The following is a 22,115-nucleotide window of genomic DNA, read 5'->3' as shown; positions in this document are numbered from 1 at the left end:
CACTATCTCAATAACTGTAGCTTTATGGTGAGTTTTGAAATTGAGAAGAGGGAGTCCTCTGACTTTGTTCTTTTCAGTATTGTTTTGGTAGATTAAGCTGTCTTTTGTTTTTTGTTTTTTGTTTTTTGGGGTTTTTTTGCTGCACCACATGGCATGTAGGATCTTAGTTCCCTGACCAGGGATTGAACCCGCACCACGTGCATTGGAAGCTCAGGTTCTTAACCACTGGACCACCAGGGAAGTCCGATTAAGTTTTAATAACTGAACCTGATCACTTCTGCAACATACCTGATTTTTAATTAAGACATGGGAATGACAGCACAAACATAGTGATTAGAAAAAATAAAACAATTTTATGTTCATACCTACTAAGTTAAGACTCTACAAGAAATTACCTAGAGTAAGTACTCAGAATTTGAATAAATATTAGAGAACGATTTGGACTTCACACAGAATTGGGGTGTTCAAGACAATTTTACCTGGATTTAACAGAGCAAGGAAGCCCCAGTTGATTTCTGAGATACACATAATTGCTCATGTTTTGCCTTAGAGTATTTCTTCTGATCTTGCATGTGCGTATTTCTTGAAGGTCACCTATACTAATGTTATCAGTTTCACAAGTGCCTCAAATAAATCTTGCTAATTTTTTTTTGGAAAACCCTCTGGTTTCAACATAGCATTATTAAGAAAATACATATATACATATACAAACCAGTAAACTTGTTTTATCCTTTTTTGTCTAGGAATATGACAAATCTGAAGGCATTCCTGAGGAAGTAGCTACAGCTGGACAAGGGTAAAGAGGTGTGTGTTCTCATGGATGATTCAAGCCTGTCCAGCAGTGTCGATGCAGACAAAGGCTTTGCCATTGCCTTTGTTCTTCTTCTTTTTTTGTTCCTAATGGTGATGATTTTTCGGTGTGCCAAGTTGGTGAAGAATCCCTATGAGGTCAGCTCTACAACCACAGAACCATCTCTGAGCTGAACTATGAAAAAGCCTGGTAGACCTCCCTTCACAGGAGATTTGAAATCTTTTATACAGACATTTATGCAACAGACTTTTTATTATTTCACCTCCCTATTTCTCAGCCTTCTCACTCTTGCATTCCACAATAGGCACATGAGGTTAAGTTGAGAATAATAACAAGGATGAAACACAAGCCAGTCTGTGTTGTTCCTATTCAGGGAAATAGTTACCAAAGTGGGACAGAGACAGGTTGAACTTATTGATTAAAATAAGGCCATGGGTTTCAATCCTCCAGTATCTAATATTCTTAAGATAAGACAGTTGGCCATAATTTTATGAGGTAATGTAATATAATATCATGATGCTTGGTAAGGTGCATCTAAAACTAGAAGCCCTCCTAGAGGTGGCCCTAGGAAGTCCCTTTAGTTATGCAAATATAAGGCCAGCAGGAACCTTATAAGATAAGAGTCTTACAGGACCTTTTTAGTGTGTGAGGTTTTATAAAAGGTGATGCCCTGGGGCTTCCCTGGTGGCACAGTGGTTGAGAATCTGCCTGCCAGTGCAGGAGTCACGGGTTCAAGCCCTGGTCCGGGAAGACCCCCACGTGCCGCGGAGCAACTAAGCCATGCGCCACAACTACTGAGCCCGCGCACCTAGAGCCTGCGAGCCACAACTACTGAAGCCCATGCGCCTAGACCCCGAGCTCCTCAACAAGAGAAGCCACCGCAATGAGAAGACCACACACTGCAACGGAGAGTAGCCCCCACTCACCGCAACTAGAGAAAACCCGTGTGCAGCAACGAAGACCCAACGCAGCCAAAAAAAAAAAAAAAAAAAGCTGATGCCCTTCTCAAGCAGGCAGAGCTCTGTGGTAGAGGGGAACAAATTTGCCTTGGGTGAGCCCCTTAATCTCCCTCAGCCTACATTTCCTCATTTGCTCATTTATAAAATAACATCTAGTAGGTTGAAAAGAGGCCCTCAAAATGATATGTCCATGTCCTTACCCCCTGAAATCTATGAATGTGACCTTATTTGGATAAAGGGTCTTTGCAGATGGAAAGTTAAGGATCTCAAGATGAACTCAACCTGGATTAGTGGGGTGAGCCCTAAATCCAATGACAAGTGTCTTTATAAAAGACAGAAGAGAAGACACAGAGAGAGAGAGAGAGAGAGAGAGAGAGATGAAAAGGTCATGTGAAGATGAGAGCAGAGATTGGAGTTCTGCAACCACAGCTAAAGAACCCTTGGTGGGAGCCATCAGAAGCTGGAAGAGGCAAGGAAGTATTCTCCCCAGAGCCTTTGGAGGGAGTGCAGCCCTGCCAACACCTTGATTTTGGACTTCTAGGCTCCAGAACTCTGAGACAAAATTCTATTGTTTTAAGCCACCTAGTTTGTGATAATTTGTTATGGCAGTCACAGGAAGTTAATATATAATACATGATGATGATGATGATGAGTGTCACAATCAGCATCCCAGGGACCTTTTAAGAGAAAAGAGAAGGAAATCATAATGCCTACTCTCCAAAGTCTGAAGTTACGGAAATTTGATAGAGTGAACTAGGGCTAACCGGCAGGAAAGTCTATAAGAGAATTCACTAGAAGGAAAGGAGGCATCTAGGCCACTGACCAAGGCTCAACACAGGTTTGGCTGAAGAGAATTGGTTCTAGCACAGTAAATAATAGAGACTAAAGCTCTCAAGTCCAGCCAGGCTGGCCAAATGTTCTAGGCAACAGTGACCTCGCACGGGAATGTGAACTAAGAGAGTCGTAACCTTGGAATCTAAGTGTGGGGCATAACTTGGGCTTGTGCAGGGACTTGTACCAGCATGCAGTCACTTCAGAGGAGACTTGTATCCTTGGGACCATGCTGAACCAGGCTTTAGCAGCAATACGAAATGGTATGGAGACATAACTCTAGCCATGCACTGTTAGCAGAGACTTGATAATTGTCTGTGTTCTTGATTCCTGGAAGCAGGGCTGCCCCCCTGCTTGGCCTGAGTAAATGCTCAGGATTATTTGAAAATGGAGGCAGGGAAACTGGAGCCTTCCACTGGAGATACTAGACTTTGCCTTCACCAGAACAGATGGTGCTATATTGGTTAAACTGGAGAAAGAGAGAAAGAGATGATTGTACCCTTATTGGATGAAAAGAAATTCAGGGCAAGGTGCAGGTCAGGGTAAAATGAAAGCAGATTAAGATTGAAGCAGTACTTGAGGGTTACATGTGTTCCCCTCCAGAAGCTCAGAAATTAACCTTTTCTCCACCTTCTAAAATAAAATGCAAGACAAACACATGGTTAATGAGAGCATCCATATATAGTCACTAGAGAGTGACAGGTTTGACTGTTATCCTACTTTCTCCAGTAACCTATCCAAGGGGAAAAAAAAGTGCATCAGTCAGAAGAAATGGATCATATGTGGAAGCAGAGAAAGAGGAGCAACCCAAGGCAAACTCACACAGGGCCAGTGTGAATGCTGTTCAGGAAAGAAGGCAATTAGCCATTGGACAGCTGAGTATTTCTAGGCTCAGTAGCCAGATAGTCCTTGGTGTGGAGATTCAGGGAGCTGCAGCCCACAGACCTTGGGTCTGTCTGGTTTTATTGCCCACATTATCTCTGTTAATCTGGTGTCCTTAAACATTCCTTTCACTTACCTTAAACTGGCAGTTTAGAAATCCAGTGGGTCTGCAAAGAAGTTTTATTGGGCCAGACCCCCTCCAGTGTAATCTACAAAGCCTGTGTGGTTGTGTGTTGGGTTTTATATTTGCTTTTTGAGTTGACATTTTAAAATTATTATTGTAAAAGTAACAAATGCACATAATAAAAAAATTTTTTTCAATCATTACCTAAGGATAAAAATGCAGAAAGTTCCTAGACATTGCCTTGTTTCCCAATCCTTCTTTCTAGAGGTAACTGCAATTAAAGTAGTTTGTTTTTGCATATATGTGTATCTTTCCAGACATTCTTCTTTTCCTTTTATTTTTAAAGTAATATTTTTGAATAAACTATTTTCATGTTTCAAAATTCAAAAGGTATAAAATGGTGTACTGTAAAAACTCTTAACTCTAACTCTTGTCCCCCACCCTTCCATTTGCCCTCTTCAGAGACAACCAGTGTTAATTTCTTAGGTATCCATCCAGTGATATTTTATGTATATGTATAAAAATGTATATTTTTACTATTATTTAACAACTAATAGCATGGTGTATACCATGTTCTGCACTTGTTTTCCTCATTTAATAAAGTATCTTGAAGATCACTTCATATTAATACACAAAGAGATTCCTTAGCCTTTTTTTAAAAACACAGCTGAAAAGTATGCCCCTGTTTCGCCATAGTTTGTTTAACCAACCCTTGCTGATGAAAATTTATTTTGTTTCTAAATATTTTGTTATTTCAAACAATGTTGCAGAAGATAATTTAGCACTTTATGTCATTTCAAAGGTATGTATTTTAATTCCTAGAATTTGAATGCTGATTCAGAGTATTGCAGAATTTACAAAATTTTTGAATTAGTTGTCAATATTCAAAACTCAGAAGCTTTCATTAAAAAAAAAATATGGGTTTTTAAGTTCACTTGAAAAATTGGAGATCTAGCAGCATTGTATGTGTCACACAGGACAAAAATTAGCTAGAGCTAAATATCATCAACTGCTCCCTGTAGGTGAGACACGTATTTCCCAGGTGACCACAGTCCTCACTCACCCCATTTTGCTCTTTACAATACTTTCCTGATGCCTGAAACCCTCTGAGTTTTTAATCCCTATGTTCCTTTGTTTTGATTCTGAGATCACACAGTAACCTTCAGACTATGATCTAATTTCCCCAAGGAAAGGATCATTTGGCATTCCAAGGTTCTGGCCCCCATACTATGATTTCTCATGATCAAGTACTAAGTAGCATATGGTTGTGATTTTTCAACATATCACAATAGATTACAGGAGTGAATATGCTGAGCACACCAACATGAGCATTCCAATTGGTGTATCAGTTATTTATTACTTCATATTATTAAGCTGACAATAAGCTGTCTACTTCAATAATTTGTAAATTTTAATAATGTGAGTCATTTATATCAGGGCCTCATCATCTCTGACAAGAGTTAGTCTTCAATACTTAACAAAAACGAAGCCAGAGCTTGGCTCCCTAAATATTGCCCTGGAAAGGATTATACAGCTCAAACCTGCCTTTCCTATAGTGCTTCTCAAATTTTAGTGAGCGAACAAATTACTTGGAGGTCTTATTAAAATTCAGATTCTGATTCAGTACATCCGGAGTGGGGCCAGAGGTTTAGGTTCTCTAGCAGGCTCCCTGATTGCATGTTTAGCAACAAGTCCTTAGAAGACACTTCCCTGAGTCCCACTGCTGATCTACTGAACTGATCACTTCACCTCCTCAGGGCAATGAAGAAATCAGACTGGAATGTGATGCTCCAAATAGCTCCTGTTTCTCTTCAACATCCCCATTCCTCATTTCCACCCCCAGCCCACCCACACACACATCAGAAAGCTGAACGAATCTAACTAATAGAAACATAATCAGGGCAGAGCAAAGACTTCCCTTTAATCATCACACATTACAGAGCACCGCATGTACGGGGCAATAGGTCAGTTGCTAGGGGAAACAAAGATGATTAAGATAGGAACTCAGCCTTGAGATGATCTCAAACCAGCAGAGGAAACACACATACACAGATAACAGACAAGTGGAAAGGAACTAAGGTAGCAGAAGAACAGAGGCAAGAGTTAATTCTGAAGGGGGTAAATGATGGTCTAGAACAATGATTCTTTTTTTTTTTTTTTTTGGCTGTGTTGGGGCTTTGTTGCTGCGCATGGGCTTTCTCTAATTGCGGTGATCAGGGCCTACTCTTCCTTGTGGTGCGTGCACTTCTCATTGCGGTGGCTTCTCTTGTTGCAGAGTGCGGGCTCCAGGCGCGCAGGCTTCAGTAGTTGTGGCTCGCAGGCTCAGTAGTTGTGGCATGCGGGCTCTAGAGCGCAGGCTCAGTAGTTGTGGAGCACGGGCTTAGTTGCTCTGCGGCATGTGGGATCTTCCCAGACCAGGGATTGAACCCGTGTCTCCTGCATTGGCAGGCAGATTCTTAACCACTGTGCCACCAGGGAAGTCCCTAGAACAATGATTCTTAAACTCTGGTCCCAGTACCAATGGCATGGGCATCAACTGGGAAAATCTTAGACATGCAAATTCTCAGACTCCACCCAGACCTACTCCAAGTGTGGTGTGGGGACAGCAATCTGTGGTTTAACAAGCCCTCCGGGTGATTCTGATACATACTAAAGTTTGACAACTGCTGGTCTATGAAAACTTCACAGAGAAGACATTTGAGTTGGACCTTAGAGAATTAATATTTCACCAACAGAAAGGGAAGGGTCATTCCAGGAGATAGATCACAGTAAACAAAAGTATGAAGATATACAAGTGAAATGCATAAACTTGTTGGGTAAATAGCACATAATCAGGAGTGTGAAAGGAGAAATGGGAAACACGGCCTGAGAGGTAAATTGGGGCCAAATTATGAAGAGCCTCAAATTTTATACTGTAAAGTTAAAACATAAAGAAAACAGTTTTAAAGCAAGGGAGTGACATGATCAGAGCTACTGATAGAACTGATCTACAATATGGCCTATCAATTAGGAGACTATTTTGTCCTGGCAAGAAATAAGATCTAGGGGACTTCCCTGGTGGTCCAGTGGTTAAGACTCTAGGCTTTCAATGCAGGGGGCGCGGGTTCAATCCCTGGTTGGGGAACTAAGATCCCACATGCTGCGTGGTGTGTCCAAAAAAAATAGAAAGAAAGAAGAACAAAATAAAGGCAGTAGAATAGGAAAAGAAAGGAGGGAAAAGATATAAAAAGCATTCATAAGCTAGGATAAACAAGCTGTATTGTATAAAGGTTTAAAACCACAAGCTGTAAGGCCAAACTGCCGTGCTCTGACACTTTTTAACTTTGTGGCTTTGGGAAATTTATTTAATTCTGTGCCTCAGTTTTCTCATCCATAAAAAAAGAGACAATAATATATACAATGGAATGTTATTCAGCCATAAAAATGGATGAAATCTTGCCATTTGAGACAATATGAATGGACCTGAGGGCATAATGCTAAGTGAAGTAATTCAGACAGAGAAAGACAAATACTGTATAATCTCATTTATATGTGGAATCTTAACAAAAAAAAAAGACCACCAAAAACCAATTTGTACAGAGGACAAATTGATGGTTTCCAGACATGGTGGGGGTCGGGGGGGTGGTTAGGTGAAATGGGTGAAGGGAGTTGAAAGGTACAAACTTCCAGTTATAAAATAAAGAAGTCATGGTGATGTAATATACAGCATGGCTACTATAGTTAATAATACTGTATTGCATATTTGAAAGTTGCTAAGAAAAAAAATCGTAAAATTTCTCATCACAAGAAAAAATTATGTATGGTAGCATGTTAACTAGAATTATTGTGGTGATCATTTTGCAATATACACAAATATCAAAAAAATTATTTGATACACCTGGAACTAACATAATGTTGTAAGTCAATTATACCTCAGTTTTAAAAATTTAATTTAAAAAAAGGAGACAATAATAATAGTTCCTACCTCATAGGATTATTGTGAGCATTAAATTAATGACTGTAAAGTGCTTAGAACAGTGCCTGGTATGAAGTAAACACTCAATAGATATCGTGTGTGTGTGTGTGTGTGTGTATGTTTTATAAGGAGTAATATGTCTAAAATTTCTAGCTCAGGTTAGAAAATAATACGATCATGAGGTGAGTCTGGAATATTCTGAATTTCAAATATCTAGAGGAGACATTTACTTCTCTGTACCTCAATTCCTGGTGTCTTAACAATTAGAAATAGGCACTTAGCATGGTCCCAGGAAACTGGTGGGCAGGTGATATGAGCATAGGTGAAAGTGTGGTTACCAGGAGAGGATTTTAAAAACTCTGATGATCCTGGCTGCTCAGGGCTTATTTCCAGTCTTACAGAGCAGGTTCTGGGGACTTCCCTGGTGGTCCAGTTGTTAACACTCCAGGCTTCCAATGCTGGGGGCACGGGTTCCATCCCTGGTTGGGGAACTAAGATCCCACATGCATGCGGCACGGCCAAAAAAAAAAAGGAAGGAGGTTCTGGTTTATACTTTTTAAATGAAGTTAGATGCAGTTAGTGTAAATATAGCTGAACAAATTAAAGCAATAATGAGAGTCTGTGGTAGTCAATAGTGCTGATTCATCAAATACATCTGCTTCTCCCTCCTTCCAGCGATGAGACGTGACTGTTCTTCCTGGCCCCCTTGTGTTTGGGTAGGGCCTTATGACTCATTCAAGCCAATGAGTTGAAAATTAAAGTGTCCTGAGTCACTGTAATTGCCAACGTGAGACCCTCTACTGTTCTCTCCTTTTGGCAGGACAGCTCATCAGCCTGGGTTTCTGAGTAGCTATCATGAGCAGAGCTCCACTGTCAACTTTCTAGAGATGATTATGCGGTGTGAGCAAGTAATATGTGTTTTTGTTTCAAGCTTTTGGAGTTGTTTCTGCACATAGCTTAGTCTATCCTGATACAGATACTATTTAAACACATATCAAATTCTTAAAAACTAAACAGTTACCAGGGACTTCCCTGGTGACGCAGTGGATAGGACTCCGTGCTCCCAAGGCAGGGAGCCTGGGTTCAATCTCTGGTCAGGGAGCTAGATCCCACATGCATGCAGCAACTAAGAGTTCGCATGCCACAACTAAGGAGCCCACCTGCCGCAACTAAGACCTGGTGCAACCAAATAAATAAATATTTTAAATAAATAAATAGTTAACAAATAGTCCTAATGAGGGTGTGGGGGAAAGAGATACTTTCACAGATTTGCTAGTGGAAGTAAAAATTGTTTCAACCTTTTGAAAAGTAATTTGACAGCAGATCCTAATAAAAATGGGAGAAAGTACATTATTTTTTTACTCAGATTCCATTTTGGGGAATCTCTTTCACAGAAATTAAAGTACTACTGCAAACGGATGTTAATGTTTATTGTTGAGTTATTTGTAGTGCCTAAAAATTGAAAACAATCTAAATTCCTAAATATGGTTTAGCCATATTATGAAATATTATGCAACTGTTAAAAAGACAACTTTTATCCTTTTTATTGACTTCATGTGATGTCCACATGTTAAATGAAAACTAAACATAACAAAAAAATCCACATGTTTCACCTTGTACACCCAAGCCTAGAAAAGTAAGCTGTTTTATCTCAAAGGAGCAGGGATGGTTAAGTGATGGGGTGGAGAGGAAATTTTCATACTTTTCTTATTACATCTTAATATTCGACTTGTTACAATTTGTACAACTTACGTAATAAAACAAACTCAAGTAAAAGTGAGAAACAATTCTAAACCTAAGAGTGTTTGCCAACTGAGCCTTTACACAATAAACTTAGTATTGCTGCCACCAGTTGGGGGTGGTGGAAGAGGCGGAGCTTCTGTAATATACTCTAGGCCACGCCCACTTTACCCGGCCAGTCGTTTCTCACGTGTGCCCTGGAAGGCTCTGCCTCGACGCATGCGTACTCGCCTGAGTTTGCCCAGCCTTTGAGGGGCGCCCTGCACCTTTGGGTTTGACCCCGTCAGGCTACCGTCGCGACGACCGGAACGGCACCTCAGGTTTGCTTCCGGCGTCTTTTTTTTTTTTTTTTTTTTTTTTTTTCCTTCCCCTTCCCTCCCTCACGCTTCTTCCCCTCCCCCTGCTCCCTTTTCCCTTTGGTTTCGTTCTTTCCTACCGAGGCCGACCCCTGAGTCGTGAGTCTGGGCTCTGGTTGGTGAGAAAGAGCCATCATAGCTGGAAGCTGGGAGGTGTGGGAAATACTGTTAATTGAGGTATTTGGAGACCAAGGGCTTGTATGGAATGTTTTGTTTGTGGTAGGAGGTCGGGCGAGGGTGGGAAGGAGGTCTTCCCCGGGAGACTAGCGGGGGCGGGGTTGAGCTGGCTTTGCGGGTGGGTGGGACGCACCCCTAAAATGGATAGCGCGGGGGTGGGGCGGTGTGTGGGCCAAAGAAAAATGGAGGCAGTGAGAACTGGCGCTGGGGTCGCACGGCGTTATGGCATCAGTTTTGCTTTAACCGTTTGATCGAAAAAGCAGTTAACACCAATGTGAGTTGTATGTGGGAGTATTTGAATTGTCGATTTTAGGTAGCCACGTTTTTATTCCCAAATTGCTTTATTTCCTTTTACTTTGGGGAAACCTCTTTGCTGCAAGCTTTTGTGTCCTTAAGTATTATAGACTTTTCAAACAGGAAATTTCCACACAAAAGCAAAGTAATGTAAGGGGAAAAGTAATTAAAGAGAAAACAACGAATTAGGGAGTTGTAGACTAAACCCTCCCCTCCAGGTGGGGAGTATTTGTTCAAATTAGGCAGAGCGTGCAAACAAAGATTTATCTCATTAGTCAGTTAAAGAACACAGACCACAGAAATATCTTCCTCAATAAATTGGTTCTCTTCAGTTTCCTAAAACATTATTTTCGGTAGCTCCCTGTTGCATAATATATGTCTTCCGTGCCCTCTCAAACTTTTGCATTTTATTCAGGCCTATAGTCTATAGCCTGCAGGAGATGAGAACTCTACAAAATCTCAGCTTCAGATACTGGAGAATGGGGAAAGAGAACATAGAATTAAACCTAACTACGTATATTTGAGTAACAAGTAGCGGAGTAGGAATGAGTTTTATTAGGGGACTGAAATTCTCTATTGCAGTCATAATAACTCCAAAAGTAATTCTAGTTTCCTGCTCCATGTAGAGGACAACAGTATGTCCTCCCTCCCTGGGTGCATTGGTTTGGATGCAGCAACAGCTGCAGTGGAGTCTGAAGAGATTGCAGAGCTGCAACAAGCAGTGGTTGAGGAGCTGGGTATCTCTATGGAGGAACTTCGGCAGTTCATTGATGACGAACTGGAAAAGATGGACTGTATACAGCAGCGCAAGAAGCAACTAGCAGAGTTGGAGACGTGGGTAATACAGAAGGAATCCGAGGTGGCCCATGTTGACCAGCTCTTTGATGATGCATCCAGGTAAGAACCACATAGGAAATAGGAGGAAATCTACCTATTGGCAGACATTTTTAAAGTAGTATAATTGTTCATGACATTGTGCACTTTGTACTTTAGAAGGTACAGATATGTAGAACCTTACTGTTCCTCAAGGGTTAAGGACCATAATCTGACCTCACAACCACCCATATAATATAATATTCATCTATCAGAGGCTAATATGCTCAACAGTAGGGGAGTCCAAGTCTTGACTCCCTTCCCCTTCTTTATACTTCACTCTACTTCAGAGCAATTGTTTTGTTTTCTTAGTAGAATCATCTAGGGAGTGCATATTATAAAGACTTGCTGTTTTATGTAACTGCGAAGCTTTAATAAGTTCCTAGAGCCCTGTTTCTACTCCTAAACCCCCAGAAGATTTGTTTCTCCTGCCCTAGTTGTCACTTAGAACATATTCCAAATAACAACAAGGTAAATAGTGAGGTAAGGTTGAAAGGACCATGCTTTGGGCTTATTTTGGATTTTTGAAGAACTAGTCTGGAAACCACTATTTAAACATTTTTCTGTGGGATAAGCATTTAAAATTCAAAACAGAAACACTTTGGAATATGGCCTGTTTAAATAGAGGTCAGTGTATACTGAAATATATATAAATTCTCATAGCTTTTACACCTGCTTCTGCTGGCTTTGACCTTTTCTACGTGTGTTCCAATATTAGGGCAGTGACTAATTGTGAGTCTTTGGTGAAGGACTTTTACTCCAAACTGGGACTACAGTACCGCGACAGTAGCTCTGAAGATGAAGCTTCCCGGCCTACAGAAATAATTGAGATTCCTGATGAAGACGATGATGTCCTCAGTATTGATTCAGGTAAGAGATGAGGCTATGGACAGGAAAGTCTCAGGATTAAAATTGAAACGTGGGAAGATGAGCAAATAGAAGATAAAAGAAAGGAGAAACCATTCTCACTAACTCCATATTCCTAACTGTTGGACTTGTCTGTTACAGAAAAAAAAAATAGAAGATTGTTAGTATTGATATCATAGATTTTCACTTCTTGCTACTTCCTGATTGAATTATTCTCCTTTCCCCGTTCTATGTAACCTGTATTCTGAATTCCCTTGCTTTTCTTTATAGGTGGCATTAGCACCTATGTATATATCTCAAAACAGATTATTTGGTTTTGTCTATTCTTTAACAGTTTTTTGTTTGTTGTTTTTAGTTTATTAATTTATTTTTGGCTGCGTTGGGTCTTCGTTGCTGCGCATGGGCTTTCTCTAGTTGCGGCGAGCAGGAGCTACTCTTTGTTGCGGTGTGCAGGCTTCTCGTTGTGGTGGCTTTTCTGTGTTGCGGAGCACAGGCTCTAGGCGCACGGGCTTCAGTAGTTGTGACACATGGGCTCAGTAGTTGTGGCTCGCAGGCTGTAGAGCGCAGACTCAGTAGTTGTGGCACATGGGCTTGGTTGCCCTGTGCGACTTGGGATCTTCCCGGACCAGGGATCAAACCCGTGCCTCCTGCATTGGCAGGTGGATTCTTAACCACTGCGCCACCAGGGAAGTCCCTGGTGTGTAAGTCTTAATGTCCACATTATGTTTCATGTCTGTTGGATACTCCACCTAGGAGTGGAATTGCTAAGTCTTAGGTAAGTGTATGTTTGAGTTTTTAAGAAACCGCTATTGTGTTTTCCAAAGTGGCCATATCATTTTACATTCCCACTAGCAAAGTGGGATTGTAGCTTTTTTTTTTTTTGGCCACGCTGCGTGGCTTGTGGGATCTCTGTTCTCCAACCAGGGACTGAACCCAGGCCACAGTGGTGAAAGCCGGAATCCTAACCATTAGGCCACTAGGGGACTCCCTCACATTGTGATTGTAGTTTGCATGTTCCTAAAGACATTGAGCATCTTTTCACATACTTATCTGCCATTTATGTATGTTCTTTGAGGAAATATCTATTCAAATCGTTTTGCCTTTTTTAAAAAATTGGGTTGTCTTTTTATTATTGACTTTTCTAAGTCAATATATATGAGTCTTCTGACTTATTATACTTTAGGTACAATTCATTTATCAGATCTATTTTACAAACATTTTCCCAGATGTGGTCTTTTCATTTTCTTAATGGTGTCTTTTGAAGAATAAAAATTCTTAACGTAAGAGTTGAGGGTAGTTGGTTGGTTTGTTTTGCTTATGGCTATCCAGTTGTTCCACCACCATTTGTTGAAAAGACTATTCTTTTGGTATCCTTGTCAGAAATCAGCTGGCCATATGTTGTATTTGAGGGTCACATTGAACTAAATGTTTATTTTTATACCAGCACCACACTGTCTTAATTACTGTAGCTTTACAGTAAGTATTAAAATCACTTAGTGAAAGTCCTCCAAATTCATTTGTATTTCATATATAATCCAAATAAATTTTAGCATCAGCTTATCAGTTTCCTAGAAGTTTTTTGTGGCTCCCTTAGGATTTTCTATATATTAGACCATGCTGTCTGCAAATAGTCATTTTACTTCTTCCTTTCTAATCTAGATGTCTTGTGTTTTTCCCTTGCCTTATTATGCTTGCTAGAACCTCCAGTATGATGTTGAAAAAAGAGCAGACATCCTTTCCTTGTTCCTGATTTTATCAGGGAAGCATTTTATGTTTAGGCATTAATTATGATGTGAGCTGTAGGTATCCTTTATCAGGTTGAGAGAAGTTGCTTCTATTCCTAGTTTGCTGAGAGTTTTTATAATAGCTGGATTCGATTTCAGATTTTGTCAGCTGCTTTTTCTCTGTTGTCCTCAGGTGATCATATGGCTTTTGTCCTTTATCCTATTAATAGGATGTATTACAATAATTATTTTTTATATGTTAAACCAATCTTTTGTTCCTGGAATAACTCTCGCATCCCCACCCCCCACTTTGTCTTAGTGTATAATCCTTTTTATATGTTGCTGTATTGGATTTGCAGATGTTTTAACAATTTTTGCACATATGTTTGAGGGCTATTGGTTTGTAGTTTTATTGTGATATCTTTGGCTTTGGTAGCAGGTAATATGGGCCTTATAAGATGAGTTGGGAGGTGTTCCTTCCACTGAGTTGTGTGGAATGGTATTATTTCTTCCTTAAATGTTTGATAAATTAAGCAATGAGACCATCTTGGCCTGGACTTTTCTTTGTGGAAAGATTTTTTTTAAATAAGCTTTTTAGTTTGGAATCATTTTAGATTTATGGAAAAATTGCAAAGGTAATAGAGAGTTCCTGCATACCTTTCACCAGTTTCTTCTAATGCTAATGTTACCATGGTATATATTGGTCAAAACTAAGAAACAAACACTGGTACATTACTTTTATCTAAACTCCAGACTTTATTTAATTTGTGGGCTTTTTCTGTTCCAGGATCCAATCCAGGATATCACATTGAATTTATCGTGGGAAGATAAATCACTAATCCATTTTCTTTACCTGATATATCTATTTAGATTTTCTATTTCTTCTCAAGTTGATTTTGTTCATTTGTGTCTTTCTAGGAATTTGTTCACTTTATCAAAGTTGTCTAAATTATTGCCATAAAGTTGTTCATAGTATTCCCTTATGATCCTTTTTAATTTCTATAGGTTCTGTAGTGATGTCCCGTTCAGTCCTGATATTGGTTATTTAGATCTCCTCTTTTTTTTCTTGATTAGTCTAGATACAGGTTTATCAATTTTTGTTCTTTTACAAGGAATCAGTATTGGGGGTTCATTGATTTATTTTTGCTACTGTTTCTCTGTTTTCTATTTCATCGATTTCTACTCTGATCTCTATTTTCTTCCTTCCACTTTTTTTGGGTTTCATTTGCTCTTCTTTTTCTAGTTTCTTAAAGTCAAAGCTGAGACTATTGACTTTAGACCTTTCTTCCTTTCTAATATAAACATTTAAAGCTATAAATTTCCCTCTGAGCATTGCTTTGCTGCATCTCATAAATTTTTATATGTTGAATTTTCATTTTCAGATAACTCATAAATTTTAATTTCCTTTGTGATTTTTTTCTTTGACCTTGGGTTTCATTTTTAACCAGGCACTCTTGGGTCCTCTTTGCATATGCGTATTTTAGCAGTCACCCAAAAATGTATAGAGAATTTATCTAAGCCTGTCTGTGGCTCTCTCATTTTCAGAATCTCCTCGTTAAATTTACTGGTTTGCTGCTTACCCTAAACAAGAGCTACAACCTCAAATTAGCAAAGCTGCTTGTTATGGCTAGCACCTCAGTGATAAAGCTACAGTTTTTGCCCACCAAGCTAGAGGTGGAGCAGGGATGGGAGCTGCCCCAGGCAAGAGATCCATAGACTCCCACCTTTGTTACCAGAAGCTTTAGCAGTTTTTCAGGAATACTTATCAATCTATTGTTTGCCTTTGGTCAAATTTCCAGTGTCCTAAAATGATTTTTTTCTAATTTTTTGGCTACATTGGGTCTTCGTCGCTGCACACAGACTTTCTCTGGTTGCAGCAAGCAGGGGCTACTCTTCATTGCGGTGCATGGGCTTCTCACTGTGGTGGCTTCTCTTGTTGCAGAGCACGGGCGCTAGGCGCACAGGCTTCAGTAGTTGCGGTGCATGGGCTCAGTAGTTGTGGCTCGCGGGCTCTAGAGCTCAGGCTCAGTAGTTGTGGTGCATGGGCTTAGTTGCTCTGCGGCATGTGGGATCTTCCTGGACCAGGGATCGATCCCATGCATTGGCAAGGGGATTCTTAACCACTGCACCACCAGGGATGTCCTGAAATGATTGCTTTTGACAATTTTGTCTGGTTTTATACTTGTTTTCTGCATAGGGGGATTGTCCAATCTTGTCACATCACTATTACCAGAAGTGCTGTAGTTTTGCCTATTTTTGAACTGTATAAATGGAATCTTAGACACTGTATGCATTCTTCAATGACTTCTTCAACATCATGCTGATGTGTGATGCTTGGTTCAGTTGCTACTGCAGTATGGTGTTCCATTATGTGAATATGCCACAGTTTATCTAGTCTCCGAACAGTTGACATTTCATTTGTTTTCAGTTTTTTTTGCAATTGTAAATAATGCCCTAAATATTCTTGTAAATGATTCTTGATGCACATGTGCAAGAATCTTTTTAGGATATCCTAGGGTACTGTAAGAGTGGAGTTGCTAGTTCTTAGGATATGGAATTTTCAACCTTACTGGATAATTAGTGACCAAACAGCTTTCCAAAGTGGTTGTGCCAATTTATATTTATACCACCAGTGGCTGAGAGTGGCCTGTGTTCCACATCCTTGACAACACTTAGCACTGTCATTTTAAAATTTGATTTCCCTGTCTACAGATGAACTTGGGAATCTTTTCATGTGTTTGTGAGTCATCTGTAGGTTTTCTTTTTTGTGTCTGTTCATGTATCTTGCTCATTTGCTCAACTGTTTTTTTTAATTCATAGGAAGTCTACCTATTATTCCTATAATTATAATTACTAATCCTTTGCAGTTATAAAATGCACATATCACTCCAAGCTTATGTTTTGTCTTTACTTTTTATGTTATTTGTTAATAAACAGAAGTTCTAACGTTAACATTTTCTTTTATGGTCATTGCTTTTTATATCCTTACTGCCCTGAGTCTATAAAGATCTTCTTTTACATTGCCTTTGAAAGTTTCATAGTTTTGTCTTTCACATTTAAGTCTTAATTCCAAATGGAATTTATTTTTTGTGTAATATTCAAGGTATTTTCTTTTTTTCATGTTGTTCTTAAACAGTTTTCCAGCACCATTATTGAAATGCGTCCCCTCCTATTGATTTACATTGCCTACTCTATCATAAATTATTTCCATATATTTGGGTTTGTTTCTGGACTTTCTGTTCTGTTTCACTGGTCTGTCATTTCCTCCTGTTTCTATAGAGCCTATCACTGTGGCTTTATAATATCTTTTAACTCTAGTAACCTCAGTTTCTTGTTCTTCTTCACAGATGTCTTGGTTCTTTTTCACCTGTTGTGCTTATATTTATATTTGAGAGTTAGCTTGTCATGTTCCCCACTTCCCCCCCCAACCTATAAAAACTCCCAAACCATTGACATTATCACAAGATCAATTTAGGAATAGTTGATAATTTCATAGTATTTGACTCTCCTATACAAAGATCATTTATGTAGTCCTTAACATTTTTCAGGAGAGTTGATTAATTTTCTCCACGGAAAGCTTGCACGTCTTTTGTCAGATTTATTCCCAACTACCATTTTCAGTAGCCACAAAAAATATCTTTTTTAAGAAAATACATTTCCAACTAGTTGCTGCTGGTATATAGACATGCAGTTGACTTTTGCATATAGATTTTTGTATCTGGCAATCTTACTAAATTTTTATTTCTATGATTTCATTTAAGTTTTCTATGTAGACTGTCATCTGAAAATAATTGCAGTTTTTCCTCCTTTCCTATACTTATGGCAGATAAGTCTTGTTTTTCTTGTCATATTTCACCAGCTAAGACCTTTATTATAATGTTAAATAGGAGTGATGATGATGACAAGGACTTCCTTGTCTTGTGGCTTGTTTGGTGGTTTTTTTTGGTTGTTTTGTTTTTGATAGGTAAGAAGTGGATTTATTTAGAGAGAAACACACTCCACAGACACAGTGTGGGCCATCTCAGAAGGCGAGAGCAGCCCTTGTGGCTTGTTTTAAAGGGCATGTTTTCATCTTGTACTATTAAGGCTGATTGCTTGTTACAGGTTTTCGAAGATGTCATTTGTCAGGTAATAGAACTTGTCCCGTATTCTTAGTTTGCTGGGAGTTTTTATCATGAGTAGATGTTGATTTTATTGAACATACCTTATATATCTAGTAAAATTATTATGTGGATATTTTTCTTTAAATCACTAAGTTTTCCAACCTTACAGTCCTTGGATGACTCCAACTAAATATATCTTTTTTAAACATTTCTGGATTTGTTGTGCTGATATTTAGGATTTTTGCATCTTCACTTTTATAACAGAGATAGGCCTATAATTTTTTTTTTTTTGGTACTACCCTTCTGTGATTTCAATATTGAGATTTTGGTGGCCTTGTAGAATGGAATAGGCAGTATTTCTTCTTTTAATTCTTGGGAAGTGTTTGCAAAATTGGAATTATGTATCCCTTGAGTGTTTGATAGAATTTGCCTTTGAAGCCATCTAGGTATCTATTTACTTTGAGCAAAGCTTTTCTATTTCTTTGAGTCAGATTTGGTAACTTGTAATTTTCTAGTAATTTATATTTTTTCTTAAGTATTCAATTTATTGGTGTAAAGTTTCTGCTTATATTTTTAGCAAAGCTGGCCATTTAATTCAGACCTTTCATACAGATGACTATACTCCCTCATGCTCCCTCTGTCCTGTTCCTCATGTCTTAACTTGGTGACTTAGAGTTCTGGAGATGACTGATGGTAATAGTTGCGCAGTGACATGAATGTACTTAATACCACTGAACTGTGCACTTAAAAATGGTTAAGATGGTAAATTCTGTGTTACGTGTATTTTGCCACAATAAAAAAAATTGGGGGAAAAAAGAATCAGCTTTGTAGGTCCTGATAGGGAATACTTTCCTAGTTATTTTAAGTGTGGAGATAAAAAGCAACATAAAAACTGCATGAAGGGGACTTCCCTGGTGGTCTGGTGGTTAAGAATATGCCTTCCAATGCAGGGGATGTAGGTTCAATCCCTGGTTGGGGAACTAAGATCCCACATGCCGTGGGGCAGCTAAGCCTGTGCGCCTCAACCAGAGAGCCCGCGTGCCGCAAACTACAGAGCCCACGAGCTCTAGAGCATTCATGCTCTGGAGCCTGTGCACCACAACTAGAGAATCCCGTGTGCCACAACGAAGAGCCCACGCACCGTAACGAAAGATCCTGCATGCCACAATAAAGATCCCGCATGCTGCAACTAAGACCCGATGCAGCCAAAAATAAAAACAAAAAAACTGCATGTTGGGACTTCCCTGGTGGCGCAGTGGTTAAGAATCTGCCTGCCAATGCAGAGGACATGGGTTCGAGCCCTTGTCCGGGAAGATCCCACATGCCATGGAGCAACTAAGCCCATGCGCCACAACTCCTGAGCCTGTGCTCTAGAGCCCGCGAGCCACAACTACTGAGCCTGTGTGCCACAACTACTGAAGCCCGCGCACCTAGAGCCCATGCTCCACAACAAGAGAAGTCATTGCAATGAGAAACCCGCGCACTGCAACAAAGAGTAACCCCCGCTTGCCACAAATAGAGAAAGCCTGCGCGCAGCAACGAAGACCCAGTGCAGACAGACAGACATATATACATAAATAAATAAATTTATTAAAAAAAAAACTGCATGTTGAGTGTGAGTAAAAGGATGAAGGCACATAGAATACATATGTAACTTTGCAGAATATCTTTGGCTGCAAAAGATACTGTTAATATTGGTTATTTCTGAGGCAAGTAACGAGAAGCAAGGGTGGGAGGGAGACTTATTTTTGATTGTGTGTCCTTTTATAATGTTTGAATTTTTTACCACATGAATGTATCTAAATATATTTTAAAGGTAAAAATCCCTGCAAGATTAATAACCGTTCTTCCTTAATTTGTCCTCAAATATAGAACATGTGTTTTGAAGCCTTTTACAGTTGTGGAGTTCTAAGATAACAGATATTAATCATATGCCATAGTCACAGTTTTTTGAGGAATGTGTGCACATGCACAGGTGTGTCTGTGTATTCTCTCCAAGGTTGAGTTCATATCAAATAAATAATTTTGTATCCTAACTTTTAAAACTTAATATATATCATTAGCATTGCCTCGCATTATTGAAGATTCTTTATGAACCTCATTTAGATATGTTGTAGTTTATTTAACTATTTTTGTTATTTTCAGAAATTTACATTGCTTTCCGTTTTTGTTTTTATTTATTTATTTATTTTTGCTACTTCCCTCCCCCCCAGTTTTATTGAGATATAATTGACAAATAATACAGTATTAGTTTAAGGTATAAGACATAATGATTTGATATGTATGTTTATTGCAAAATGATTACCACCATTGCCTTCCTTTTTTTTTTAATTTATTATTTGGCTGCGTCAGGTCTTAGTTGTGGCTCGTGGGATCTTCATTGCAGCATGCAGGATCTTTCGTCGCAGCGTGCGGGCTTCTCTCTAGTTGTGGTGTGTGGGCTACAGAGCGCACAGGCTCAGTAGTTGCAGTGTGCAGGTTTAGTTGCTCCACAGCATGTGGGATCTTAGTTCCCCGACCAGGATCAAACCTGCGTCCGCTGCGTTGGAAGGCGGATTCTTAACCATTGGACCACCAAGGAAGTCCCCCCATTTTTAAATATATGTTATAAATATCTAAGATTTCACTGTACGATACAGTAGCCACTATCCACACGTGGCTATTTAAATTATGTGAAATGTGGGAATTCCCTGGCAGTCCAGTGGTTAGAACTCCACACTTTCACTGCCAAGGGCCCAGGTTCAATCCCTGGTCAGGGAACTAAGATCCTGCAAGCCACGTGGTGTGGCCAAAAATAAAAAAATAAATTTTGTGAAATGTGAAGCCTAGTATTTTCCAGAATGTATAAAGAACTCTTACAACTCAAGAATAAAAAGACAAATGACCCAATTAAAAATGGGCCAAAGATTTGAATAGATATTTCTTCAAAGATGTGAAAATGACCAATAAGTATATGAAAAGATGTTCGGCATCATTAGTTGTTAAGGAAAAGCAAGTCAAAACTACTTTATACTTATTAGGATAGCTGTAGTTAAAAAGATAGACAGTAATAAGTGTTGACAAGGATGTGGAGAAATTGGAACCCTCTAAATTGCTTGTGGGAATGTAAAATGGTACAGCCAGTTTGGACAAATCTTTCAGTTCCTCAAAAGGTTAAACCTTATGGCCTAGCAATTCCACTCCTAGCCATATACCCAAGAGAAATGAGAACATATGCCCACATAAAAACTGATATTCAAATGTGCCTATCAACATTATTCATAACAGCCAAAAAGCGGAAACAACCCAAATGTCCATCAACTAATGAATGGATAAATAAAATATGGCATAGCCATACAGTGGAATATTATTCAATCATATAAAGGAATGAAGTGCTGATAAATGTTGCAACATAGATGAATCTGATACGATGCACCACATATAATATGACTCCGTTTATATGAAATATCCAGAATAGGCAAATCCATAGAGACACAAAGTAGATTAATGGTTGCTGGGGGTTGTGGGAAGGGTGGAATGGGGAGTGAAGTGCTAATGGGTATTTTCATCACTCCGAAAAGAAACCCCATACTCATTAGTGGGGTTTCTTTTCAGGGTGATGAAAATGTTCTAGAATTAGATAGTGGTGGTGGTTGTACAACCTTGTGAATACACTAAAAACCACTGAATTAAACATCTTAAATGGGTAAATTTCTTGGTATGTGAATTATACCTGATTTTTAAAAATTTTTTAGTAAAATTTAAAATTCATTTCACGTGCTTAGTAGCCAAATTTTAACATATTGGACAGTGTAGATACAGAACATGTTTATCATGGCAGGAAGTTCTGTTGGACAGCACTACTCAAGAAGAAACATTTTTGCTTAATTCACTGACTATATTTCATTTTTCAAATCATTCAAATAACCCATAAATAAATTATTGTTATAAGAATTCAAATATTTGGGCTTCCCTGGTGGCGCAGTGGTTAAGAATCCGCCTGCCAATGCAGGGGACACGGGTTCGAGCCCTGGTCTGGGAAGATCCCACATGCCGTGGAGCAACTAAGCCCATGTGGCACAACTGCTGAGCCTGTGCTCTAGAGCCCGCGAGCCACAACTCCTGAGCCCATGTGCCACAACTACTGAAGCCCAAGCGCCTAGAGCCTGTGCTCCTCAACAAGAGAAGCCACCACAATGAGAAGCCCATGCACCGCAACGAAGAGTAGCCCCCGCTCGCTGCAACTAGAGAAAGGCTGCGCATAGCAACGAAGACCCAACGCAGCCAAAAAATAAAAATAAACAAATAAATTTAAAAAGAAAGAATTCAAATATTTGAAAACCCCAAATCCCACAGAATATCACCTGTCCCAGTACTTTATCCCCACGTAAGCACTGTTACCTATTTGCTGTGTATCTTTCTGAATGCTTTTGGTACTTT

General features: G+C 39.3%; 2 protein-coding genes across 6 annotated transcripts in view; both read left to right on the top strand.

The window, feature by feature from the left end:
* The first annotated feature begins 816 nt into the window (after positions 1-816).
* Positions 817-984, top strand: CTXND2 (cortexin domain containing 2). The gene has a single exon (XM_061186041.1). It carries the CDS (start codon positions 817-819, stop codon positions 982-984), a length of 168 nt encoding a protein of 55 aa, XP_061042024.1.
* Positions 985-9,553: 8,569 nt separating this feature from the next.
* Positions 9,554-22,115, top strand: part of SETDB1 (SET domain bifurcated histone lysine methyltransferase 1) — a 29,601-nt gene continuing 17,039 nt past the window's right edge. For 2 of the 5 annotated variants that reach the window (XM_061183528.1, XM_061183525.1), the window contains exons 1-3: positions 9,712-9,835; positions 10,756-11,026; positions 11,721-11,872. In XM_061183528.1, coding sequence (XP_061039511.1) covers positions 10,767-11,026; positions 11,721-11,872 — 412 coding nt within the window. In that variant the 5' untranslated portion in view covers positions 9,712-9,835; positions 10,756-10,766. Of the gene's footprint in view, positions 9,623-9,711; positions 9,836-10,755; positions 11,027-11,720; positions 11,873-22,115 lie in introns of those variants that run through there. The other 3 variants (XM_061183526.1, XM_061183527.1, XM_061183529.1) reach the window with 3 other exon arrangements.

Source organism: Eubalaena glacialis, chromosome 3 (assembly GCF_028564815.1).
Source record: "Eubalaena glacialis isolate mEubGla1 chromosome 3, mEubGla1.1.hap2.+ XY, whole genome shotgun sequence".
In the NCBI taxonomy this organism is placed as follows: domain Eukaryota; kingdom Metazoa; phylum Chordata; class Mammalia; order Artiodactyla; family Balaenidae; genus Eubalaena; species Eubalaena glacialis.
This window is presented reverse-complemented; position numbering and strand designations above follow the sequence as displayed.